Raw genomic sequence first — 22,872 nt, forward strand, 5'->3', positions numbered from 1 at the left:
TGTGTGCGTGCGGGTATGTTTGCGTTCATGTGTGTGTCAGGGTGTCTCTGTGTCTGTGTCCATGTTTGCGTGCGTGCGTGTGCGTGTGTGCGTGTGCGTACCTCTGTCCAAACAGCAGCGTGGACTTGGTCTCGGCCTCGTTGTAGGCGGAGGGCGAGCAGCAGATCACCATGGTGGTCCGGCAGTTCCCCCCCAGGGAGTCCTGCAGGATCCGGGTCATCTTACTGTCCCGGTACGGGATGTAGTTCTGGGAGGGGGGGAGCCGGGTGGAGAGGCTCAGTGTGCTGAGAGCACCAGAGGAACCATAGAACCATAGAGCCATAGAAGAACCAGAGAAGAGCCATAGAAGCACCAGAGAAGAACCAGAGAGCCATAGAAGAACCAGAGAGCCATAGAAGAACCATGGAGCCATAGAAGAACCAGAGAAGAGCCATAGAAGAACCAGAGAAGAACCAGAGAGCCATAGAAGAACCAGAGAGCCATAGAAGAACCATAGAGCCATAGAAGAACCATGGAGCCATAGAAGAACCAGAGAAGAACCAGAGAGCCATAGAAGAACCAGAGAGCCATAGAAGAACCATAGAGCCATAGAAGAACCAGAGAGCCATAGAAGAACCAGAGAGCCATAGAAGAACCAGAGAAGAACCAGAGAGCCATAGAAGAACCAGAGAGCCATAGAAGAACCATAGAGCCATAGAAGAACCAGAGAGCCATAGAAGAACCAGAGAGCCATAGAAGAACCATGGAGCCATAGAAGAACCAGAGAGCCATAGAAAAACCAGAGAGCCATAGAAGAACCAGAGAGCCATAGAAGAACCAGAGAGCCATAGAAGAACCATGGAGCCATAGAAGAACCAGAGAGCCATAGAAGAACCATAGAAGAACCATAGAAGAACCAGAGAGCCATAGAAGAACCTGAGAGCCATAGAAGAACCAGAGAGCCATAGAAGAACCAGAGAGCCATAGAAGAACCATGGAGCCATAGAAGAACCAGAGAGCCATAGATGAACCGGAGAAGAACCATAGAGCTATACTGTAGAAGAAGCATGGAGCCATAGAAGAACCACAGAGCCATAGAAAATAACCATAGAGGCATAGAAGAACCAGAGAGCCACAGAAGAAATATAGAAGAACCCTAGAGGCATAAAAGAACCGTAGAAGAGCGATAGAGGAACCGTAGAAGAGCCACAGAGGAACACAGAGGAGACAGGCTGAACCTCACCGAGCCCTCGGCCAGGGCCGAGATCACGATCCCCAACGCCGAGAGCGACTTGTTGATCATCTTGGCTTCGTCCAACACCGTGCCCTCCGCTCCCGTTTTACCTATCTGACACACACACACACACACACACACACACACACACACACACACACACACACACACACACACACACACACACACACACACACACACACACACACACACACACACACACACACACACACACACTAAATTAACAGTAGGGGGGGGGGGGCAGCAGAAGATAGAAGTCTCTCCAGCAGACCCTCACTCTAACAGCACTACAGCAGACATTCTGTGAATCAACACTGTCCTACTGGTTCCTTCCCACCACATTTCTTTCAAGGAGACTAACGACGAGCCAAACCAGTATGCTTAATCCTTTATTATTAAATACTGCTATCTTGATTCATTCTGGTTTTATCTATTCACCCAAGCCTACTCCCTTTAAGTCAGTTGCATTCTTGGGACTAGAATGCACACAGTTTTTCTCTTGTACACTGTGTTATTATGTTGTTGTTGTTGTTTTTTTTGTTGTTTGCTACTATGGATGTTTGATTTTGTAAGGTGACCTTGAGTGTCAAGAAAGGCGCCCATAAATAAAATGCATTATTATTATTATCTTGACGTTTTGAACACCACTTTGATGACAGTAAGTCTCCAGGAGCAAGACACTTCTGCTGACATATTCAGCCCAATGCATTGACATACAATACACACAGAGCATTTAAAGGGATTCTACTTTTTCACTGCCGGCCAAGTCCACCAGGTACAGCTTGCCGGTGAGCTTCTGGCCTGTCTGGGCGTTCTCCTGCTTGATGTTGATCTGGAAGATACTGTGGCTTCTGGAGCTGTGCTCGTTCATGTCTGAGGAACCCCACACACACACACACACACACACACACACACACACACACACACACACACACACACACACACACACACACACACACACACACACACACACACACACACACACACACACACACACACACACACTTTAATCACCATGTGAGAATACATATTGTTGTTTTGTCAAAGTACAAAGTGTGCAGGCAGTTAAAGAATAGAAGAGCTCTCATTTGTGTGCGTCTGTGCATGCTGATTGTATATGCATGTGTTCATGTGTGTACGTGTTCTTTTGTGTATTTATGTTTGTGTGTGTGCCTGGGGGCCGTGCTGGTGGTCAGGGGACCCGGTGAGGCTGAACCCATGAGCGGCAGGCCCACTGAGGGCCCCAGTGTCTCTCCTCACTTGTGACGGCCACGCTGCGGTTATTTTTGCCTTCGTCTATCGCGTCCATGACCTCCTCCGGGCTGCACACGAACCGCTCCGACGCGCCCTGCCAACGCACGCACACACACACACGCACAAACACACACACACAGTGTATCCCCCAGTGTAAGGGGCAAATAAACTCCAAAGAGATCGAGCATACACACCCACACACACGTTGTTGTTGGTTCTTAGTGTTTTTAAAGAGATACGGAGATATTAAGACGTGTATTCTTCCCTCCAGTGTAAGGAGCAACTAAACTCTGAAAAGATCAGACACACACACACACACACACACACACACACACACACACACACACACACACACACACACACACACACACACACACACACACACACACACACACACACACACACACACACACACACACAGGAGGAGAACACATGACTCTTGAAGAGGGGACTCTTCCTCCCAGCCCACGGCGGGACCGTCTCATTCATCTGGGTAGGGGGGGGGGCTCACAGACACGGACCGTCTCATTCCTCTGGGTAGGGGGGGGTCACAGACACGGACCGTCTCATTCTTCAAGGGCTCACCTTCACGTAAGGCACTCGGTTTTTGTCCTCATGCACGGAGAGGTTGGTCTTCGATACTGTTGGGCGACGGAGAAGAATGTAGAAACCATGTATTCAACGCGTCATTCGTTTCCTTTTACTCCCTGCATCAGATCAACATCAGTGTCTAGAAATCATTACATCTATACGTCAAAAAGGCTCAACAATACGTACCATCCATGAGGTCCCTGATTTTATCCAAATAGATCTCAAAATACGACACCTGCCGAGAAAAGCCTCATATTTAGATTTGCCCGACATTAATTTGAGAAAAGATTCCAGTTCATCAGCTCCTTGGGGGGGGGGGGGCTTACTTTGATGTGGAACTCCAGGTTCTCGTCCATGGAGTAGATGTAGTTGAAGATGTCCTGGACGATGCGGGGGATGACGCCCATCATGTCCGTGTCGTGGAGGACGCCCTGAGGGACAAAGTTCTGCTGGGTCAGGACCAGGGCTCAACCATTTGGGGAAATGATCGGATTGCGATCATGTCGACCAATATTGCGATTGCAATTTGGGATGTGATTTTTCTTTTTAATGTTCCTTATGTTCAGTATTATCCACTTAACAAGCAATAAATCATTCTACAGTATGACCAACACAACATTGGGAGCAGTCAACATATAAACTGCTTTTTCCTACAAGCCAGGCCAATGTATGCCGATATGAATTGATGACATCTATATTTTACTATTGAATTGTAAAAGAAAAACAAAAAGAATATTGCTGATCTCCAGTCAGTAACAAATCCACCAAAAAGAAGAAATTAACATAAACCATATACCGGTATATATTTTATTTTTTTTATCACAGCCATGGCAATGTCGGTTTAAATTCGATCGATGGTTCCGGCCTAGTCAGGACGCTCTGGTCGGGGTCTCGGCCGGAGAAGGGCCCCCTGACGACGCCCCCTGACGACGCCCCCTGACGACGCCCCCTGACGACGCTCACCTCCATGGTGTGCGTCTTGCCCGAGGCGGTCTGGCCGTAGGCGAAGATGGTTCCGTTGTAGCCGTCCAGCACGTCTGCCCAGCGTGGAGGGAGTCACAGTACAACCATTTAATGTTAATGATAATACATCAAAAGGCTCTTGAGGGATGGGAGTCTATTCAGAATTAGAAGAGAAATATTGATTCAGAATCAGAAGTGGAATCGATTCAGAATCAGGAGATGAATCGATTCAGGATCATAGGAGATGAATCGATTCAGAATGTAAATGTAAATGGACTGCATTTATATAGCGCTTTTCTAACCATTGGCCACCCAAAGCGCTTTACAATATTGCCTCACATTCACCATTCACGCACACATTCACACACCGACGGCGGAGTCAACCATGCAAGGCGACAGCAGAATGATAGGAGATGAATCGATTCAGGATCAGAGCAGAGGAGATGAATCGATTCAGAATCAGAAGTGGAATCGATTCAGAATCAGTAGATGAATCGATTCAGAATTAGGAGATTAATCAATTCAGAATCAGAAGTGGAATCGGTTCAGGATCAGGAGATGAATCGATTCAGAATTAGGATATTAATCAATTCAGGATCAGTAGATGAATCGGTTCAGGATCAGTAGATGAATCGGTTCAGGATCAGTAGATGAATCGGTTCAGGATCAGTAGATGAATCGGTTCAGGATCAGGAGATGAATCGGTTCAGAATCAGGAGATGAATCGGTTCAGGATCAGGAGATGAATCGGTTCCTTCCCCTTACAGGACAGCTCACCTTTGACGATCTGCTGAGCGACAGCATTGTAGAACTGCTCCTGAGTGGTGTTGGACTGGAACACGCGGTCAAAGTAATACGGTTTGCCCTGCGGAGAGACACAGTCCAATGTACGCATTTACTGTACGTTGTACGTCCTTGCACTTAACAATAGCACATAGCATTGTCTAGCATCTTATCCGAGCTATCTCTGTTTGAAAAGGGGGAATGGGCTAGCTTCCACAAGGTCCACCATGAGGCCTTCCTATTGGCTGTAGAGGGGAGAGTGGATCATAGAACCGTCCTCCATTATGAGAGGACGAGTGAAGAGGAGGTTTGATCGCCTTAACACTCGCTGGACTGAGTCTGTCTCAAATAAAACGACTCCTTTAGTCCCGTGAAGCACCACACCCAAATGAAAGTCTGATCATACCACACGCAGTACAAACACTAGTACTACTAATACAAACCCACCTAATTAACACACACACACACACACACACACACACACACACACACACACACACGCACACGTTGGGTAAAAATGAAGTTAAGATTGAGTATATCATGGATTTCAGTTTAGTCATCCTAGCCTTAACCAGTATAAATGAGTGGCCTGCTCATCCCAGTCGAGGACTGGGATGACTTGAAATAATCTCACATCCAAAAAGGAGCCAACATGATGAGTTTCGGATTCTATTCTATGGGTCACTTAAACTTGGCTATGAAATACATTTTAACAGACCACTTTTGTCGCTAGCTAAACTCGCAATAAGAGAAAATGAACGCAAAGGATTTAAAATTGTATTGTCGTGCTCTCCAGCTCCACCACCTCCCGGGTCCAGAGGGTCCAGAGAGCCTACCGGGTCCAGAGCCTACAGGGTTCAGAGCCCACCACCACACACCTCGCTGTGCCACAACACTCTCTCCTCCGGGAGTTCCCCTCCTACCTACTAGCCTCTTCGGGGTCTGAGGGGGAACCAGACGGTGGGGCACCTGCCTACGTACCGTGATCAACACGCAGTCCTCCCCCTGGAACTTGGGGATGTACGAGTCTCCGCGGGCCACCTCCGACTTGTTCAGCGGTCTGAAGCGGCACATCACCTTGATGGTGCACTCCGCGGGGTTCGCCATCCTCACGGCCGGGCACGCCTAGCGGGGCCTGGCGGTCCGGGGCCTGGCGGTCCGGGTCCTGACAGGTCCGAGGTCCACGGAGACCGGGAGGGCGCGGCGTGGAGGGGACGGGACGGGACGGGAAGCCGCTGCTGTGCTGCTGCTGCTTAATCCAGTTAAACTCCTAACGGCTTTAAAAAAGTAGTGGAAGTGATGAGACCAGGCAACGTCCCGCTGGGTGACGGGGTGGTCCTCGGTAGTCCAAGGATGTCCTCCTCGGCGGTCCTGCAGCAGGGTGGCATTCAGCGTCTCGAGCCTCGAAGCTCCAGAGGTCTGAGCGTCCGGCGGATGACGTAGGGCGGAGGATGACGTAGGCATCGGCAAACAACGCGCCGACGGTGATGGGAGAACAATCGTCTGCTGTCTCCACGACAATTGGAAATGAAACTAGACGTGAAAATGCAAAAATGATAAATTGTAAAATCTTTAAAAACACTTTCACAGCTGTTTGTGTAGGCATTGAATGCGCAGTTATCATTACACGGACGGGAGCACATGGGAAAGTTATTTTAGGTCTACATTTTTATCATATGTTAATATAGAACCTGCGGTTTCAGTCAAATACAGCTGAACTCTTATCAATCGCACCTGCAGGTTTCAACGTAGAATCTATTCATCTTGAGATTCTTCCCAATTCTTCATATTTTTAAAGCACCTCATGTTTTCACTGTACGCCCGTGGAGACGTCCTGATTTGGACAACGGCTCCCCCTGCTGTCCGCCACAGGAACCTTCCATCCACTCTGAAACAGGAATACATTCTAGTGACACACGCACAGTCCTTCTTGTTCTCCTCCTTTCCCTTCTTCATCTTCTTCTTCCTCACTTAACTGTAACACTGACTGGATTCAACCATTTCAAACTTCATCAGACCAGTAGTTCAGCTATTCTATATTTGATCTCAAATGTATTCAAACTCAGATATAGCTATTTGTTTAACTCTTGTAACTTATTGGTTTCCAAACATGTGACATTTTTTAAATGGTGTGCAACATAATTGTTTACTTTTGTACTCTGTTCGAATCCCTTCACTTGATTTACGCCATTTAACATGAGGAAAAACTTGGTGACACGGTCAGCCACGGACGAGGAGGTCACCAAACACGCCATCGGGTGGTGCAACCTAATGGCGAGGAGACGCGTCCCTCCTCCATCCACTCATCCACCCATTAATAATTAAACAATCTTTTTATTGAACTTCTTGTTGTTCACCAGTTATTCATTTTCTGATATTTTAGCTGTATACAGCGCAGCATTTCATAGCCTAATAGATAGCATTTTATGTCTGCAGCGACCTATGCCTAGACTTTGACCACAAAATGAATGTAAAGTAGCCTAGCCAACATAGACTACTTAACAAAAACAGAATAGGCTATAACCTATAATTTTCCATAAACGTAAATTTTTCTTTTTCTATTCTATTGAGTAGTGATTACTTTTGTAAATTGATGTCTTGACTTGAACCTTTTCTGTTATTGTTATGCCTATTGACAATATTGTTAGGTTAAAAATACAAGGCAATGCATATTTAATCTTATGCATATTGCGGTAGTAGCCTAGGCTAGGCCTAGTGACTTCGGAATAAATCTGTTATTTTTGAGCACTTAGATGCATCCCCCTCCAGCATACGCTTCTTCTTTATTCTGGCCTTTTCAGCCCCTCCTTTCTCCTTTCTCTTCTTGCCTTCCATGAGTGCCACAACAAGCAAGCAACCACGAACTTGCTCGCCTTCTCTGTCTGACGTGTCTTTTAGGGGTGGGAATCTCTTGGCACCTCACGATTCGATTCGATTCGATTTGATTCCGATTATGAGGTCAACGATTCGATTCTGAAGCGATTATCGATGCATCTCGATGCAACAAATTTTTTTATGTACATTTCCATGCGTGATTTTCAAAAATATATAGTATTTTCCGCACTATAAGGCGCACTTAAAAGCCTTTAATTTTCTCAAAAAACAACTTGCGTTGTAACAGATTAAAGAATGACAAATATTTTTGTATCCTTTCAGTTTATATGTTGTGGTCAGGTGAGTTTTATTTCACCAAAATCTTGTATTGTTCATGATAGTTTTTAGGCATTGGGAGATTTATTTGTTGTGTAACTGCGCCCTCTATTGGATAGTGGTGGCTATATGCTGGATTTTTGCGTTCCTTTCTCAGTTTGCGTTCCACAGGATTGAGAGAGGTAGGCTACGTGTAGACAGTAGGGCTGGCCCGAATTATTCGAATATTCGAATACTCGTTCGGAAAATTTGTATTCGAAGCGTAAATCAGTATTCGGAGCTTCGTTGTTTCACGTACGTGACGTTACCAGAGCGAGGGAGGCAAACTATAAGCGACACCAAGCAGAGAAGCGAGAGAGGTGGAGGAAGAATAGATATCTTGTTTCCCTTTACTTTATAACAACATAAGCGGGATTTCGGGAGGGAAATAAATGCTTAGTTAAATGCTAACCTTAGCTTAGTTGTTTGTTTACGTTCGCTGTACAGCGCCGCGCCAATCAACTGTGACTGGCTTGCTGCAGAGCATGAGCGTCTTGGGAATACCCGGTCAATATAATGGATATAATATGGACACATAAGACAATCAATTCGGTATTTGTTATGGATTTATTGTATAAATTCCCTGAAAAGATGCACGTTCCAGAATGAATTTAAAAGCTCCCGCAAGGGCTGGGATGGCAGAGGACAGCTGACGGGGCCTAAGAAGGCGAACACACGTTCACCAAGTCGGGGAGACAGCGCCGGGCGACTTACGCCACTATTTGACAATGGATCGTGGATGCCTGGGCTGATATATCAGTCTCAACTGTGGTCCGAGCTTTCACGAAGGCAGGAATAATCACTGAACTGCCAGGCAACAACAGCGACACTGACTCGGATAAAGACGAGAGGGAGCCGGCATGTTGGATGCCGTAGGCCTACTCGCTCAACTGTTCAATTCGGACACTGCAGAAGAAGAATTTGAGGGATTCGTGGACGGGGAATGAACTGAAAAAGTGAGCTTTACGTGTTATACGTAACTGAACAATGTTGAGTTATGCATTTACGTTTGAATTAGCGGTATCAGACTGTTTCTTTTACGTGTTTACAACTGAACAAGGCTGGGAGATATTGTTAATATGCACATTAACGTTTGAACATTGTTAGCATGGGAGTGAACGGAGTTGTCAGAACGCTTAATAAAGTTTGACTTCAGTATCTGCTGTTCTATGCGCCTTATAATCCGGTGCGCCCTATATATGAAAAAAGTTCTAAAATAGGCCATTCATTGAAGGTGCGCCTTATTATCCGGTGCGTCTTATAGTGCGGAAAATACAGTATACATCTGGGTTTGCTACTCAGAGTTTGCTAATCACTTCCTACTTTTGTGATGATCATTAAAGACATCAACATATGAATTAACTTATCTAATATTTCATAAGAGAGAAAGCTTTTGTCACAAATATGACTTTCTATGAACAATGCAATAATCAATGCAGCTTGCATTATAGCACATTATGGAAGCATGCAAAAAATAGGTTTCAGTTTTATTTTATTTCTAATTTTTCTTTGTGTCTTTAAAGGAAAAGCTGCTCTTAAATTAGAAGTTCTTGTGTCTGGCTGTGAGTTTGTGCGCATGCTATGCGTATGCGTAGGCTGAATCGCAATCGTGTCAAGACAAATCAGATTGGCCAATACACACTGAAGATAAATTCAATAATTTTAAAATTACAAAAATGATCCCTCTCTAGCGAGAGGGTGTTGCAGCAGGCAAAATATATATATAGATTTTTTTATTATTATTAATTTATCTGCATTGATACAGAATCGTTCTAGCGAGAATCGCGATGCATCGAAGAATCGATTATTTTTCCCACCCCTAGTGTCTCTAGGGTCATGCCATTAGACGTGGGGCCGCTCATATATCCCCCTACATTTCCGAAAATGGATTTGACCTGCAAGCTGTTTATTGGATAAACGCATTTCCCAATCCCAGGAGTCTTTGCTCCATTCTACGTCAATTCAAGAACAAAGAAATTAAAGTAAACTGTAGTTTGTATTTTTTAATTATGGCCATGAAACGTATGTAACGCCTGAATAATGAAGAATTAAATAAAGTAAAAAAAAAAATAATAATTAAAAAAAACCATTAATGAGACATAGAGAGTAAGCAAGTAGTATATATTTTGGTTGGACGTACCCAAGATTTACATTATCTGAGTCTTGAAGCGCTGGTTAACAACAACTAATCATTTTACATTATCTGCGTCTTGAAGCGCTGGTCAGTTGTTTGAACAAGGCAACCAAACCAAAAGAAACCTTCTTTTGGTTTGGTTGCCTTGTTCAAACAAGGCAGGCCGGGTGCCACGCCACAAGAAACCTTCTTTTGGTTTGGTTGCCTTGTTGAAACAAGGCAGGCCGGGTGCCACACCACAAGAAACCTTCTTTTGGTTTGGTTGCCTTGTTGAAACAAGGCAGGCCGGGTGCCACACCACAAGAAACCTTCTTTTGGTTTGGTTGCCTTGTTGAAACAAGGCAGGCCGGGTGCCACGCCACAAGAAACCTTCTTTTGGTTTGGTTGCCTTGTTGAAACAAGGCAGGCCGGGTGCCACACCACAAGAAACCTTCTTTTGGTTTGGTTGCCTTGTTGAAACAAGGCAGGCCGGGTGCCAAGCCACAAGAAACCTTCTTTTGGTTTGGTTGCCTTGTTGAAACAAGGCAGGCCGGGTGCCACACCACAAGAAACCTTCTTTTGGTTTGGTTGCCTTGCAGATACGGATCCGTATCTGATACGGATCTGCCTTGTTTCCCCAAAAGAAGGTTTGCGTGCAGGATTGGAGGCGTGGCGTGGCCGGGCAGCCCACAATTTGGACACATACTACCGTTCAATATTATCCTCACCACCAAACCGTCCTGCCTCTCTCCTTGTGTGCGCTTCTGATCAAGTGAGTAGCCTTCTTTTATTTAACAAGAATGCTTACATTACTAGGCTATTATGTGCAGGGTATGTACACAGGTAGAGGAATATATAATGATGGATGCAGTATGAAATCACACAACAAAAGAAAAATCAAACCTTATATATAACCTAGATATCCGTATCTTTTTTTTTTTCTGACTTTTTAAATGCCCCGAAGATCACCGGAGCTTCGGGCAATTGAAAAAATAATAAGAAGAATAGTCGGATTATGAAGATGTCATTCATTTTACAAACAAAAACATTCATAGACTATTTCTGTCCTCTGTTTGTGGAAGCTACACAGGGTTTTAGCACAAAAGTCTGGGCCCTATAGAAAAGCAGTCTCTCTTGATCCATGGATCTCGGTCATCTTTAAATAAATATAATTTTCTCTCGCCGATCGGCTGACTGAAGATCATTAAAGGCACCCAGTGCAACTTTATGTAAACATTCAATGAAAAATAAACATTCAATTTCTAGTCTTTTTTACACGTAGTAAGTTTCAATAACTCCATACCATTACATATCGACATTCAAGGAGCAAAGATGAGACGTCGTTGTGTGGTGAGAACTGATAGAAAATCGTAAACAACAACAATCGCCGGTGGGGAGAAGCCATTTTTCCATTGACTGGAAGCCTGCTTTATTTATTGTAGGTTACAAAAAATAAAGAAAATGGCGGCATTGTTGTTGTTATCGATTTTGTATCAGTTCTCACCACACAACGACGTCTCATCTTTGCTGCTTAAATGTCGGTATGTAATGGTATGGAGTTATTGAAACCTACGTGTAAAAAAGACTAGAAATTGAATGTTTATTTTTAAGCCTCGAAAGTTGCACTGGGTGCCTTTAAGGAATGGTTTACCTCCATATCTTTGGGTTCCTTTTATGGTTATCTTTGTTTTTCTGCACTTTAACTAATCAGAGTCAAAGTTTAGACTAGTCATATACAAAAATATAAAAACACTTTACATTGAATGAAAAAACAAATGTAATACAATGTATTAAAGTGCATGAAATGTGATTGTGATACGAGAGGCGCAGCAGCGCCCTCCGCAGGACTGCTGAGGTACTGAGGTATGAGGAGAGGTTGGAAGTGAGCAGCAGGCTTCAGAGGAGCCGATCACAACTAAGAAAGTTTTTTGCAGACAGGCTAGTAAAGGTGCAGTAAAACAGACGCAACCAAAAGGACCCCCAGAGATATGGAAGGCAAACAATTCCCAAATTAGCATGTAAAGTCAGCCAATGAACGTGAGAGAATTTAATTTCTTTAAAAGTTTGTCTACATTTGTGTCTGAAAAAGAGTGATAATTAGGTAGGCTATCAGCGGTCTGGTTCCGACCGATCCACCTGTTGCGCAGCGCTCACTCTAATGAAAGGTTTCCCTCAGCGGCTGAATGGCTCTCCACTCCCGCCACGAAACCAGAGGTTCTGAGTCCACCGTCCTGGAGCGACCGGACCCGGAGGAGGACCTGCTGGCCGCTAGACCGCGCCGACGACGACGGTTAAGCATGGACCAGCCGCCTTCATGTACGAATCTGCATCTCCTCAATGAATAAGGATTCAACCATTTCTGACAAACGTGACAAAGTCACTAATTCCAGTCTTCTCTCCACAGTTGAAGCGGATTCGACCGGAGCGGATCCAAGCGTGGATGTTTGCGTGCCGTGCACATCACACACACTTGCCCGGTGACTTCGACAGAAAAACAAATGCGTTCTTGTCTAATCTCACCTCCATGAAATGATGAACCCAGAACAATGACAATAAAAGCCATATAGGCCTATCCTGTTGCGATATAACCGGGGTCCCCGCACACAAACGCCCCATGCCTAATAATCATATTTCCAATCGATTAATCATAGTGGGAGTGAAATTAGAAATTGCGCCAGCATTACATTGTTTATGGGTTAAAAGTTAACATTGTTAAGAACCTCGAATTCCGTTCTTGTGTAAACTCACCTCTATGTAACGTTGAACACTGACCCGTTTCTGATTTGCGTTTTGCGTCGTCTAAAGGTCAGGACCTCGCTGACCTCAGGGCCGGCTCCCTGAAGTAACACGATCAAACGACAGCCACGTGGTTTCATCTGGAGTTTTATTTATTATCTAACTCCACATAAAATATATCGGGTTTTATTCAGGGAACGGCATATGTAAAGGATATCACTGTATTCATGTTATGTGTTTGGTCTAGAGAGGACAGTTGAAGACACGGGTCACATGATGACAAGAATTATGGACATTGTACATGGTGGAACAACTATATGTATAGATGTATCAGATATATCAGATATATATAACCATATGTTTCCTTTGGATCAATTCATTTAACAGATGGTGATAATTATATGATGGTAGTTTACCGCTATGGATGATCAATAACTCTATAACTCTACTATAACAGATAGGCCTATATGATAATTATAGGTCTATGATGGTATAACTCCCAATATAAACTGTTTGTTTACCTGTGTTCGAGAGATGCTTCATGGACCACCTCCAGAACTCAAGTTGGTTTACCTTGTGTCTCTGTTAGAATAAACCATGTGTTGAACATTTGCCACTCTCCGAGTCATACCTATATCCCGACACGACCGCATACCACAAAGGATAAAATCACACACACACACACACACACACACACACACACACACACACACACACACACACACACACACACACACACACACACACACACACACACTCTTGACTAAGTAGGCTACACGGTATGAGGTAGGCCCTATAAGTTTGACTAAATCAATGCCAGCGAAATTATTTAGACTAAAAGCCCACTGTAAACACAGGAAACAACACATATAGGCCCACACACACAGCTACTAAAGATACAAATTGTATTTGTTTTTCACTCACCGTTTGACTTCTTTACGGGAAAAGTATTAGTCCTTGTATAACGTGCGCTTCATAAATTCACCTCTTGTGACCGTTCAAGCCCACAGCAACAGTCTGGCTGGTGAAGTGCACTGCTGGAACTTAGCCTATATCGTCTTTTATTTTTGGTTTCATAATCACACATGTGGAATTGAGCCTCGGACTATTCGGCATATTGAACCGTCGGCCTAATGCGCCTACTTTTTGAAAAATCGGACAAACGGACCTTCGGACCAATGGGTTCCGTTTTCGGAACATTGAACCGTCGGCATAGTGGCATGTCGATCTATGGGAAATATTTCGGACCATTGAGACGTCGGAACAATGAGGCGTCGGAATTACGGCATGGCACCCATGAAATAACGTATCATCTTTAACGTTTAATTAGATGTCAACTAGCCTAGATGTCAACGGCTAACTTATCCAACTCACCTCAACCTCGTAAACTTTCTTTTTCTGTGATGCCTGGACGCTACCCTTTATAACTCCCCGAGGCAAAACAGCTACACTGACCACTCTGTTGGAGTGAAACGAATTCAACCCTTTCTTTACTCTTTCAGGTGTCTCACTGAAGAAAGAAGTAATCGGAAAAAGGTTCACTGGTTCAGCCATCGTTGTTTGTTTTGATGTTCGACGGAGCGGTTGGACCCGGAAGTTTTATTTTAGTGCCCCACTCCGCACTCTGCAACCAGGTATGTGCGGAGTGGATCCGAATCGCACACATACCTCCGCTGCCTGCCCTGCGTTGGCCGGCCCACAATGCTTGTGTAGCCTATATATACAAGCGCTCAATATTATCCTCACCACCAAACCGTCCTGCCTCTCTCCTTGTGTGCGCTTCTGATCAAGTGAGTAGCCATCCTTTATCAAACAAGAATGCTTACATTACTATTACACTAATAGTATGTGCAGGGTGTGTACACAGGTAGAGGAATATATAATGATGGATGCAGTATGAAATCACACAACAAAAGAAAAAGCAAACCTTATATATAACCTAGATATCCGTATCTGTTGTTTTTTTTTTTTACAAATCGGACACTTTTTTTTGTGTGTTTTTCTGACTTATTAAATGCCCCGAAGATCAACGGAGCTTCGGGGCAATTGAAAAAAAATAAAAAAGAATAGTCGGATTATGAAGATGTCATTCATTTTCAAACAAAATCATTCAGACTATTTCTGTCCTCTGTTTGTGGAAGCTACACAGGGTTTTAGCACAAAAGTCTGGGCCCTATAGAAAAGCAGTCTCTCTTGATCCATGGATCTATGTCATCTTTAAATAAATATAATTTTCTCTCGCCGATTGGCTGACTGAAGATCATTAAGGAATGTTTTGTCCTCCATATCTTTGGGTTCCTTTATGGTTATCTTTGTTTTTCTGCACTTTAACTAACCAGAGTCAAAGTTTAGACTAGTCATATACAAAAATATAAAAACACTTTACACTTTACATTGAATGAAAAAACAAAAGTGATACAATGTATTAAAGTGCATGAAACGTGATTGTGATACAACGAGAGGCGCAGTAGCGCCCTCCGCAGGACTGCTGAGGTACTGAGGTACGAGGAGAGTGGAAGTGAAGAGCAGCTTCTGAGGAGCCGATCACACCTAAAGAAAGTTATTTGCCGACAGGCTAGTAAAGGTGCAGTAAAATAGACGCAACCAAAAAAGGCCTCCAAAGATACGGAAGGCAAACAATTCCCAAATTAGCATGTAAAGTCAGCTAAAGAACGTGAGAGAATTTCATTTCTTCAATGTGTTAATGTTAATGTGTAATTTGTGTCTGAAAAAGAGTGATAATTATCAGCGGTCTGGTTCCGGCCGAACCACCTGTTGCGCAGCGCTCGCTCTGATGAAAGGTTTCCCTCATCGGCTGAATGGCTCTCCACTCCCGCCACGAGACCAGAGGTTCTGAGTCCACCGTCCCGGAGCGACCGGACCCGGAGGAGGACCTGCTGGACCCGGAGGAGTACCTGCTGGTCCCGGAGGAGGACCTGCTGGCCCCGGAGGAGGAGCCTACCTGCTGGTCCCGGAGGAGGACCTGCTGGTCCCGGAGGAGGACCTGCTGGACCCGGAGGAGGACTGGCCGCTAGACCGCACCGACGACGCCGGTTAAGCATGGACCAGCCGCCTTCATGTACGAATCTGCATCGCCTCAATGAATAAGGATTTAAACCTTTCCGACAAACGTGACAAAGTGACTCAAGTCTTCCCTCCACAGTGGAAGTGGATTCGACCGGAGCGGATCAACGCGTGGACGTCTGCGCACACACACACACTTCTTCGGTGGCTTAGCAAGAAAAATAATTGCGTTCATGTGTAAACTCACCTCCATGCAATGATGAACAAAGAACAAAGACAATAAAACTTTCCATTTAGCCTCTAGCGATATAAACCGGGGTCCCCCACACACAAACGTCCTATGCTTAATAATCTTTTCCAATCGATTGATCATTTAGTGCCACTGCCAGTGAAATAAGAAATTGCGCTAGCGTTACATTTTAGGTTAAATATTGACATTGTTAAGATCCTTGAAGTCCGTTCTTGTGTAAACTCACCTCCATGTAATGATGAACACTGACAATGAAAGACTCGTTGCTTATTTGTGTTTTGCGTCGTCTATAAAGGTCAGGACCTCGCTGAGCTCAGGGCCGGCTCCGTGAATAACACGATCAAACGACCGCGACATGATTTCATCTGTAGTTTTATTTATTATCAATCTCCACACAAAATATATCGGGTTCTATTCGGGGAACAGAATATGTAATTTACATATCACTATTCAAATATGTTATGTGTTCGGTCTAGAGAGGTCGGTTGGAGACACGGTTCACATGACAATAATTATGGACATAGGCCTACTGTACATGGTGGAACAACTACATTTAGCCTATGTATATATATCAAATAGTTATGCATATATATGATTATATATGTATATTCATAATATTCATAACATTAATATATATATATATATTTCAGTTATATATATGATATAGCTCTGTCGTTTGTATTTACATTGATGTTGACAGAATTGCTAACGTTATCATTTTCTTATGAAGGAATAAATATTCACCAAAATCTTAAACCAACCCACAGACACAGCAGACAGCCTCGGATTGGTTCAAGCTGCTGAATGACATCAACGGGCCCAGATGTGAACCAATCAGAATGTTTCTCGTTCCCGTGGGCTGGGGTTTAAGTTGGGCTGCTTCATTATTTGCGGTATAACACGCACACACACACGCACACACACACACACACACACGCACACGCACACACACACACACACACACACACACACACACACACACACACACACACACACACACACACACAGGAGTAATATAATATCAGTTTGTTGTTTTACATCCAAGAGAGAATAAAACAAGAAATAACAGCTAGTTCTATCGACATGTTTCAGATCCCATTCAGTCCGCTTTAACTTTCATTAACTGCACTTTTACATATACTATATTTTATAACATTTCGATTTGCTCAGATTCATATATGTTTTTACATTTACAGCAATTCATGTAACCGTATGATACAATCATCATATTATACAGTATTGGATAAAGAGAGAGAGAGAGAGAGAGAGAGAGAGAGAGAGAGAGAGAGAGAGAGAGAGAGAGAGAGAGAGAGCAAATGAAAAAGATTGAATTAGGGATTCTAAAGGATCGGTTAATTGCAATCAAACCGTAACTCTAATGGATGACTGGTTGTTTAACTGACTGGTTGGTTAACTGGTTTGTAGAATCACTGAGAGAGCGCTCTCAGAATAGCGTTGACCTCTTCAGCCACGGCTGTCAGAGCAAACTCAAACTGTTCCTGTAGAGAGAGAGAGAGAGAGAGAGAGACAGAGAGACAGAGAGACAGAGAGAGAGAGAGAGAGACAGAGAGACAGAGAGACAGAGAGAGAGAGAGAGACAGAGAGACAGAGAGACAGAGAGAGAGAGAGAGAGAGAGAGAGACAGAGAGACAGAGAGAGAGAGAGAGAGAGAGAGAGAAATAAATATTCATAGGACAGTCATTTATTGCCCCAATCAACTCAAATTGTGTGTGTCTGACTGTGTGAGTCTGTTAGTGTCTCTGTTCGTATGTGTGTGTGTGTGTGTGTGTTTGCGTGATGTGTGTGTGTGTGTAGTGTTGGGTGTGTGTGTGTGTGTGTGAGGTCTGTGTCTTTACGTGTGTGTATGTGTGTGTTTGATGTCTTTGTGTGTTAGTGCGTGTATATGTATTTGTGTGTGTGTGTTTGTGCGTGCTTGTGTGTGTGTATCTGTGTATGTGTGTCTGTGTTTGTGCGTGTCTGTGTGTATGTGTGTGCTTGCGTTTGTCTGTGTTAGTGTATGTGTGTGTGCGGGTTGGTGCGTACGTGCGTGTGTTTGTGTCTGTGTTAGTGTGTGTGTGTGTGAGTCATGCCGTTGCCTTCAGGACACCCGCGGGCTGGAGACCAACCTCTCAGAACAGAGAGGATGATGGGAGTTTCAGATCGATGGTGTATTTGTGGTACCGCCGGAGAGCAGAACCACAGCGCTCCAGAACCTTGCTTTACCTCCTCTGATCAGAGCACTGGAGCTCCCACACAGAGCAGGCCTAGGGAGGCAGTGGGACTGCAGTACCAGTCCCCACCACCAGGGGGAGCTGGTGGACCGCGCTCTATACTGCGGGAGTCGTGTGTTAGTGTGTGTGTGTGTGTGTGTGTGTGTGTGTGTGTGTGTGTGTGTGTGTGTGTGTGTGTGTGTGTGTGTGTGTGTGTGTGTGTGTGTGTGTGTGTGTGTGTGTGTGTGTGTGTGTGTGTGTGTGTGTGTGTGCGTGCGTCTCTGTCTACCTTGGTCTGGACCATGGCAGGTCTCTGGTCCCGGAGATGTTCCAGCGTGGCTGCGATGTCGATCTCCTTGGCTCCTGTAACACAAAATACAGATTATCCCCCTGATCAACGTACACCTTTAATCTGGTTTCACACCACTATGTCTTAATCCGTCTTTACAACGCTATGGTTTAATCTGGTTTACCACTACCATGTATTAAACTGGTTTCACACCTCTATAGTTAGATCTGGCTTCACACCACCATGGTTTAATCTGGCTTCACACCAATATTTCTTAATCTTGTATCACCCCTCTCCTCTTCTCTCCTCTCCCCTTTCCTCTCTACTCTCCTCACCTTCCCTCTCCTCTCTCCTAACCTCTTCTCTCCTCTCCTCCTCCCTCCTCTGCTCCCCCTCCTCTCCACTCCTCTCCCCTTTCCTAACCTCTTCTCTCCCCTCTCCTCCTCCCTCCTCTCCTCTCCTCCAATCCCCTCTCCTCTCCCCTCCTCTCCTCCCTCCTAACCTCCCCTCTTCCTCTCCTCCCCTTTTCTCTCTCCCCTCCTCTCCTCTCTCTTCCTCTCCCCTCTCCTCCCCTTTCCTCTCTCCCCTCCTCTCCTCTCCCATCATTTCCTTCTTCTGCGTCTCCCGTGTGGGGGGAGGATACCCACACGTTGCCAGGGAAACAGAGTGACCCTACCTTTAGCCATTCTGTTGAGGACCATGTCAATCAAAATGTAGGTTCCACTCCTCCCTGATCCATCACTGGGGAGAGAGAGAGAGAGAGAGAGAGAGAGAGAGAGAGAGAGAGAGAGAGAGAGAGAGAGAGAGAGAGAGAGAGAGAGGAGAGTAGGATGGAGAGAGAGTGTAAGCGAGAGAGAGAGAGAGAGAGAGAGAGAGAGAGAGAGAGAGAGAGAGAGAGAGAGAGAGAGAGAGAGAGATTAGCAGCAGTGTTGACAGAGGTGTTGTTCATGCTGCTAAGACAGATCTGTGATGTTGTTAGTGGTGGGACCAATAGTGGATAACAGGTTAACATGGTTTACTACCTGCAGTGAACGATGATAGGACAAGCCCGGCCACGATAGCACTTGTTCACCTTCCTGGAATACAAGACAAAACCACATTATGGTTAGCTTGATGCAATGGTAAGCTGGATACTACGTCTAGCTTGATGCTATTGTTAGCCTGAAGCTATGGTTAGCCTGATTTTATGGTTAGCCAGTTGTCATGGTTAGCCTGATGTTATGGTTAGCCAGTTGTCATGGTTAGCCTGATGTTATGGTTAAGCTAATGCTATGTTTAGCCTATTTCTAATTTCACCTGAGGCCATGATAAGCTTGTTGCTATGGTAATCACCTGTTAGCTTGATGCTAACATGAAAATAACTCAAACCTTCAAACGAAAAGACAAAATCTGTGGTTTCTTCCTTCCAACAGGTCCGCTCGATAAAAGAAATAAAAAAGAGTGGCATTTAAAAAAAATTGAGAGACAGTGAGAGCGAGACAGAGAGGGCGTGAGCGTGAGCGAGAGAGCGAGAGCGAGTGACTGAGCGAGGAACTGCGCGTGTTCAGTGCTGGCAGGGAAGATGCAGTCTCCAATGATCACTTTTGTGACTATGCAACTGGGCTCATATTACGAGCTGCAACATCACAAAAATGACACTGGCAACCGCCACACAGCAAGGGGTCCGTCGCACAACAGGGGGTCCGTCGCACAACAGGGGGTCCGCCGCACAACCAGGGGGTCCGTCGCACAACAAGGGGTCCGCTACACAACAGGGAGGTCCGTCGCACACAGGGGTCACCCAGCAGGGAATCGCCCAGCATAGGGGGTCCGCCCATCGATGGGGGGTGTGGGGGGGGTCGCCCAGCGAAGGGGGGTCCGCGATGCGACGGGGGGGGGGCGAGGGGAGGCCGGTCTGAGGGTGAAGTCCTGACTTAGAGGGGGGCGGAGCAGCAGAGAGACCAGGACCGGAGGAGAAGAACCGTGTTCTGAGGGCCAACTGCTCCTCAAGAACGTTCAGGACCCCGAGTGCCGAGACGAGGTCTTCTCCACAAGAGCCCAGAACCAAGAACGTTCGGACACCGAGACGACTCCTTCCCCAGAACCGAGCGTAACCGGCGTGGGACCCGCCGTCCGTAGGACCGCCAGCGCCGGGGCGCAGTACCTGCGGAAGTCCAGCAGGGTGCGGGCGGAGTCCGGGATGCCCCGGTCGGTCCAGGACAGGAAGTGGAACTGGGTGACGGTGCGCGTCTCGTTGGTCCTGCAGGTTCTTCAGGTAGAAGCTCCGCACCAGGAAATCCTCGCACCAGATGTGTTCCGACACCAGGTTTACCTGTGAAGCCCCGGAAACAGGATTCAACCCAGATTCACCTGTCGTGACACAAGACACCGGATTCCCCCTGACACACAGGAAACTAGGTTTAAACGAGATTTGCTTGTCTAAACACAAGACACTAGATTCAAACCAGATCGATTTCTGCAAACACAAAACAACCGATTCATCTGTAAACGCAAGGAACCAGATTTAAACCAGATACATTTCTAAACGCAAGAATCCAGATTAAAATCTGATTAATTTGTAGTCACCAAAAACCAGCTCCACCTATCCACGCAAGAAACCAGATTCAAACGTCATTCACCTGTCCACTCAGGAATCCAGACTTTAACCAGATTCAGTTGTCGATACACAAGTAAACAGATTCAAACCTGATTCCCTAAGACACCTGATTCAGACCAGACCAGATCCAACTGTCCACACACAAGAAAGGGAGCCAGCTGCAGAGCTCCTGAGGTGTGGGACCAGTTCCCATGCAGGTATGCGGTGTGTGTCCCGCTGTGAGGGGCGTACCTCGTAGATGTGGTAGACGTCGGCCCCCTCGTCCGGCCAGTACAGGTGGCACTGCTTCACCCCGTTCTCAGAGAGGGGCGTCAGCATCACTACCACCACACAGCCACTCTCCCACACCATCTACAAACACACACACACACACACACACGTGTAAAGAGAGACACACACACACACACGTGTACAGACACACACACACACACACACACAGATGGGAGATGTGTTACAATAATGCCTCCACAGATACAAAGTGAGCATTATCGACACGCAGAAACGGTCCAGAAACTGCATCGCTCTGCGCTGGGACGTTGTCACGGTAATGGAGACACCCTCTGTCGCTCTCTAATGGAGAGAAGATCAGCAGGAAGAAACACTCTCTCCCTCTCTCTCTCTAGCTTCCATCTCTCTCTCTCTTTCTCTCACTCTCTCGCTTCCATATCTCTGTCTCTCTCTCTCCCTCTCTCTCCCTCTCGCTCTCATCGCTTCCATCTCTCTCTCACTCTCTCGCTTTGATATCTCTCTCTCTCTCTCTCTCTTCCATATCTCTGTCTCTCTCTCTCTCTTCATATCTCTGTCTCGCTCTCTCTTCCATATCTCTGTCTCGCTCTCTCTTCCATATCTCTGTCTCGCTCTCTCTTCCATACCTCTGTCTCGCTCTCTCTTCCATATCTCTGTCTCGCTCTCTCCCTCTCCCTGTCTCTCTCTCTCTCTCTCTCTCTCTCTCTCTCTCTCTCTCCCTCCCCCATATCTCTGTCTTTCTCTCTGCCCCCCCCCCCCCCCCATCTTGTTCCAGTCTCACGTTAGGACGGAATGGCAGCCATTAGGACAACTAAACAGGAGCTCTCAGCATGGCTAGAAACTCAGAGGGGAACTACCTCAGAGAACCACCAGCAAGGTTATGATAACATGTGTTATCATGAGGACGTTTAATTAGATGGGTTTATATTATATCATGTTATCATGATGATGGTTAATTAGATATAAAATGTTACGTGGTAAATATTATCATCATATTTAATTAGATTGTTCATATTATAATATATGTTATATGCAATGTTAAATATTATCATGATAATATTTAATTAGGTGGTTTATATCATAACATGTTATATGGTAAATATTATAAAGATATTTAATTATGGGGTTAATATTATAGCATAATGTTATATGCAGCGTTAATTATCATTATGGTGTTTCATTATATGGTTTATATTATAACATATGTTATATATTATTTTAAATGTTATTATTTCATATATGAAATAAATTTTGATTATTCTATTTGTTGTATGATCACATGAGGAGTAACCTAATAAACAGTATTCTATGAACAAATGAGGATGACCTGATAAACAGTATTCTATGAACACATGAGGATGACCTGATAAGCAGTATTCTATGAACACATGAGG

General features: G+C 45.2%; 2 protein-coding genes and 2 long non-coding RNA genes across 4 annotated transcripts in view; 2 read left to right on the forward strand and 2 right to left on the reverse strand.

The window, feature by feature from the left end:
• The window catches only part of LOC132452746 (kinesin-1 heavy chain-like), a 29,887-nt gene extending 15,052 nt beyond the window's left edge, over window positions 1-14,835 (reverse strand). Inside the window, exons 1-14 of the mRNA XM_060045522.1 lie at window positions 13,788-14,835; window positions 13,385-13,445; window positions 12,876-12,964; window positions 6,627-6,713; window positions 5,807-6,358; window positions 4,820-4,907; window positions 4,043-4,116; window positions 3,406-3,510; window positions 3,266-3,314; window positions 3,074-3,129; window positions 2,495-2,582; window positions 1,983-2,107; window positions 1,223-1,327; window positions 102-247 (exon numbers count right to left, since the gene is read on the reverse strand). Of these exons, the coding sequence (XP_059901505.1) occupies window positions 102-247; window positions 1,223-1,327; window positions 1,983-2,107; window positions 2,495-2,582; window positions 3,074-3,129; window positions 3,266-3,314; window positions 3,406-3,510; window positions 4,043-4,116; window positions 4,820-4,907; window positions 5,807-5,932 (962 nt within the window). The 5' untranslated portion in view covers window positions 5,933-6,358; window positions 6,627-6,713; window positions 12,876-12,964; window positions 13,385-13,445; window positions 13,788-14,835. The remainder of the gene's footprint in view (window positions 1-101; window positions 248-1,222; window positions 1,328-1,982; window positions 2,108-2,494; window positions 2,583-3,073; window positions 3,130-3,265; window positions 3,315-3,405; window positions 3,511-4,042; window positions 4,117-4,819; window positions 4,908-5,806; window positions 6,359-6,626; window positions 6,714-12,875; window positions 12,965-13,384; window positions 13,446-13,787) is intronic.
• On the forward strand, window positions 10,812-13,475 carry LOC132452771 (uncharacterized). The gene is made up of 3 exons (XR_009524498.1): window positions 10,812-10,899; window positions 12,304-12,443; window positions 12,532-13,475. It is a non-coding gene; the product is annotated as an uncharacterized LOC132452771 (long non-coding RNA).
• A 977-nt stretch (window positions 14,836-15,812) lies between the features above and the next one.
• On the forward strand, window positions 15,813-16,409 carry LOC132452776 (uncharacterized). The gene is made up of 2 exons (XR_009524503.1): window positions 15,813-15,942; window positions 16,027-16,409. It is a non-coding gene; the product is annotated as an uncharacterized LOC132452776 (long non-coding RNA).
• Window positions 16,410-16,493: 84 nt separating this feature from the next.
• Window positions 16,494-21,623, reverse strand: ptprn2 (protein tyrosine phosphatase receptor type N2). Its single transcript, XM_060045555.1, is given in 7 exon segments — window positions 16,494-17,636; window positions 18,637-18,710; window positions 19,313-19,377; window positions 19,659-19,712; window positions 20,780-20,874; window positions 20,876-20,947; window positions 21,464-21,623. Coding segments are annotated over 7 exon segments (552 nt in total). The 5' UTR covers window positions 21,584-21,623; the 3' UTR covers window positions 16,494-17,564.
• Between the last annotated feature and the right edge of the window lie 1,249 nt (window positions 21,624-22,872).

The sequence above is a fragment of the Gadus macrocephalus genome, chromosome 23, assembly GCF_031168955.1.
Source record: "Gadus macrocephalus chromosome 23, ASM3116895v1".
Taxonomy (NCBI): Eukaryota; Metazoa; Chordata; class Actinopteri; order Gadiformes; family Gadidae; genus Gadus; species Gadus macrocephalus.